General features: G+C 47.4%; 1 protein-coding gene across 3 annotated transcripts in view; it reads left to right on the forward strand.

Annotated features, from left to right (window-relative positions):
- The first annotated feature begins 637 nt into the window (after positions 1-637).
- LOC102192550 (striatin-like) overlaps positions 638-3916 on the forward strand; it is a 31617-nt gene continuing 28338 nt past the window's right edge. For all 3 annotated transcript variants that reach the window (XM_005748553.1, XM_005748554.1, XM_005748555.1), the window contains exon 1: positions 638-999. In XM_005748553.1, the coding sequence (XP_005748610.1) occupies positions 781-999 (219 nt within the window). In that variant the 5' untranslated portion in view covers positions 638-780. The remainder of the gene's footprint in view (positions 1000-3916) is intronic.

The raw sequence follows: 3916 nt of genomic DNA on the forward strand, positions 1-3916 counted from the left end.
GGTACATAAACCTGAACCAGATCAAGGTAAATCATAGCAAACTGACTACGTAACAGGCGCTCTTCTTCACTTGGACCTTCCTCTGCCAATCATCTGCCACCAGCCAACCATGCAGGAACATTCAGGGCAGGGCAGTTTGAATTTCTAGAATTGTTTCACATCGACTGTTGGAGAAAAAAATGAATTACTGACCGTAAAAGAATACTTATGATTCTAACTGATCACTGATGACCAATGTATAGTTTTTGTGCTGTTTTCCAACCTATTTTGCTGTTATTGTCTCTTTGTATTCTTCTTCTTCTTCTTCTTCTTCTTCTTCTTCTTCTTCTTCTTCTTCTTCTTCTTCTTCTTAATTATTATTATTATTATTATTATTATTATCTTTGTCGTTTGAGTCTATTTATATTGGGCCAGTCTAAAGTTAACAGCAGTTTATGAATGGGGGATGCTTACTATTTAAATTGATATTGAAATCAACAGGAAAATAATAAATACATCCAATACATTCAAACAGAATTCAGATCTGTTTATTTATTTTTATTCTTAATGTTTATTTTAATAAATAAAACAACAACAACAATAACAATAATAAGAGCGCTTCAGCTATTATATTTTGAAAATCCGGACAGGATGTGGTTGCTGCGTTCGTTCCGGCAGCTCGACAGCTGGCTCGAGCAGGAGTTGTTCGGTTGATGGACCGCATTTTCCTGCGGAGGATATTTCACTGAAGCGGGAGTCAGCACCGGACTGAAGCCGCCCCGCATCGCTCACGGTCCAGCCATGGATGAGCAGGCGGGCCCCGGTGTCTTCTTCAACACCAGCGGCAGCTCGGGCTTACCCGGCGCGGGGAACGTTAAAGCTCCGCAGCCCGGGGACGGCGGCGGAGAGGCGGCACGGGCTCAGTACAGCATCCCGGGGATTTTACACTTTCTCCAGCATGAGTGGGCCCGCTTCGAGGTGGAGAGGGCCCAGTGGGAGGTGGAGCGGGCCGAGCTGCAGGTAAGCAGCCTCTCGGTCGCAAGGGGTTTCATTGTTGAGGTTGCTAGCAGAACGGAGAGGCGCTGTACCGAAGTCCATTGGAGAATGTGGAAATTGTTCTTAAAATCGATTATCGGTGAATACATCGTCAGAGTAAAGTAAAAGTTGTAGTTTACTTTGATAGAAAGTGTTTTTCGCTTAATTCGGCATAGGTTTAAGCAAATAAAACGTATGTTTTTGTGTAATGTTTTTAACTTTTTGGAGGCTAGGTGCAGTTTGCATGTGCCTTGTCGCGCACGGGGCTCAGTACGCAGAATGACGCACATTCATTAAGTAACATAATGTTATGTGTTTGTAAGCGCTTCTTCTCTAATCGTGTTATCGCCGAATTCACGCTCTGATTCCAGTGTTTCTAGATGCGGTGCTCGGTACTGGTTTTACTGTTCGTTTCCCAATGTCAAGCGGGATGTGCGAGAATTGCGTAATATTTAAATGGCAGTTTCGCCTTATGCTGTATTCGCTGCGCTCTCTGCTAAGCAGGCTAGCTGCGGGTGACATTTCAGTCATTCCAGCCGGCTCTGTGTGGGTGTGAGCAGCTACCTGTCATGCAAGCTTACGTGTGTACTAAAAGTCCGCAGCCAGGTCACCTGAGACGTGCCAAGTTTACCTGAGCGGGGCAAACGTGCACGTAGAGCCGTGCTTGCTTTTGTTTGTGGGTTGTTGTTTTTTGGTTGGTTACCGGAATCGGTTAGTTTCCCAAACCGCCCCAGGAGGGCTTTGTCCCACAAAGATCAGTGTGTGTTCAGTTAAACGTGTCCGATAATGGATGCATACCGATAATGGGCGCGTGCACGCTGCGTGATCCCGTCCAGTCACGAAACGTTTGAGTGCAGATTTAAAAGCTGTAACCTTAAACCGAGACCCTGCCGGTGTTTTCCTCTCAGTGTGGAGCAGAGCCTCCGTGGGACAGCATGCAGGGCTCTTTATCCTGCTTTAAAAGAGGGAGGTCTGCATACGTACAGTCAGAGGTCATGTTCAAAAATGAATTCAACACATCTGCAGTGGCAAAGTGAGTCAAAGCATTTAAAAGGCAACAAAAACATTTTCACTTTAAACTGTTCAGTAGTGTCCGTGCTGCAGGAGTTCTTGGTGCTCTCGGAGTTGAAGAGCAGAGAGTCAGAACATCATAGCGCTGCTTTCTGATGACAGATTTAGTTTATTTTGACAATTTAAACACAAACAAAAAAACAAACATCCCTTTTAATTAAAGTTTGAGCCACTTAGCGACAGGCGGCAGATTATTGGTGTCCACTGCCTCTTCAGTTTATTATCCTGTGGAAAATAAAATGGCTCATATACCTCCCATTATTCCGGATCACTGACACTAAACATGTTTTTAATAACAGACAAACGTAGCCTGTGACGCTCAGCTCTTTGCTTGTTTCTGAGAGTCATCCTACAAAACCAGTTGGGTTAGCGTCATTAGCACAGTCCTTCTTTTCACTCAGTCAGGGGTGAAGTTTTGAATCCAGACTCAGAGACGTCCTCCACTCCCTGTAGGACCAGCGAGGTCAGAGCTGTGTCTGCAGACGTGGAGGTGAAAAGAAGCCTCCTGTTGGGCTTCCTGCTTTCACTGCTCACAGATCAGATCCAACAATCGTAACGGCGCAAAGGTCGGCTGCCTCCCTGCGAGTGCCTCGTGTGTCTGGGGTCAGTCCCACCTGTCCTCGCTGAGCACCGTCATGGTCACAGTGCTGAATGATATCAGGGCCCGCCTTCATGCAAAGTATAAATTTGAAAGAAATGAATGGTTGATGCAACGACCCAGCGTGTAGCCCCTTCTGTAGGAGGGATAACCTGCAGTGATGTTTCCTGCGTGACCTCATCAATCGGTCTCATCCCTGTGGAGGATGGACAGACGCTGACTCTACGTTACGTCGTAGAGGAGCTCGTGGTCCTTTGACTGTAAGCGCCGATCTGCTACTTGTTTACATGACCTGTTTACATGACTGTGTGCTCACCTTGGTATTTTTGGTTGTAATTTATGTTTACTGTAATGGACGCACAAGTAGTAGAAGAAGAACGCATCTCTAACTTTTGTTCTGTTGGAGTAAAGTTTTCATTTCCTGTTTCTGGGGTGAATTCCTCGGTGCAGGGGTGACTGATGCTTCTGATGAAATAACAAACGCCAAAACGATCGATGCCATCATATTTAATGGCTGAAATCTCTTCGTTTGCACTTCCAGCAGATGTTTTGTTGCAGCGTTATAAAATCAGAGTGTATCGATCCCTGCTGTGCATGTGTGGTGCAGGTGAGCGTTTCCTCCTGTGAAGGATGCCGGGCAGTGAGTCAGACGATCTCACGGCGCGTGGGACGCTTCACGCTCATGTCTTACATAAGCTCGAGTCATCGTCGGCCGAGCTTCGCTGACAGCCAGCCCGTAAAGGAATCACTTCCTGTGTGGCGGCTCAGCTGGTGCACCATTTAACCCCCCCCCCGTCCCCGGCCCAATCAGATAGCAGGCGTCTCTTTGTGTCTCTCAGCTGTCTGAGTGGCTTTGATGATAAAGACCTGGAGGGGGTTGGAGGGGGGTGACGATTGGAGCGGGACGGCGCTGGCTGGCCGACAAGGCCGGAGACCAATTTGAGCCGTAAATCCATCTGTTCTGGTGCAGACGGGCTGCATGTCATCACGGGCTGAGACGGAGCGTGAGTGTCACTTCCTCTGAGGTAATCCTCCGCAGGGGAGAGGAAGAGGAGGAAGAGGAAGCTGGCACACAAGAACAGGAGAGATTACTCACAGTCTATTGTCCACAAACAAAGAGACAGGGCTGGAAGCTCTGAGCGACCAAGTCTGATTCCCCGTTTCTCGTGTGCGAGTTCACGACACCAGTAAAGACCAGTTAGGCAGGAGCGGTCATCAAAGACGGCGTCTGCA

The sequence above is a fragment of the Pundamilia nyererei genome, unplaced genomic scaffold, assembly GCF_000239375.1.
Source record: "Pundamilia nyererei isolate P.nyererei 1_Seehausen unplaced genomic scaffold, PunNye1.0 scaffold00225, whole genome shotgun sequence".
Classification (NCBI taxonomy): domain Eukaryota; kingdom Metazoa; phylum Chordata; class Actinopteri; order Cichliformes; family Cichlidae; genus Pundamilia; species Pundamilia nyererei.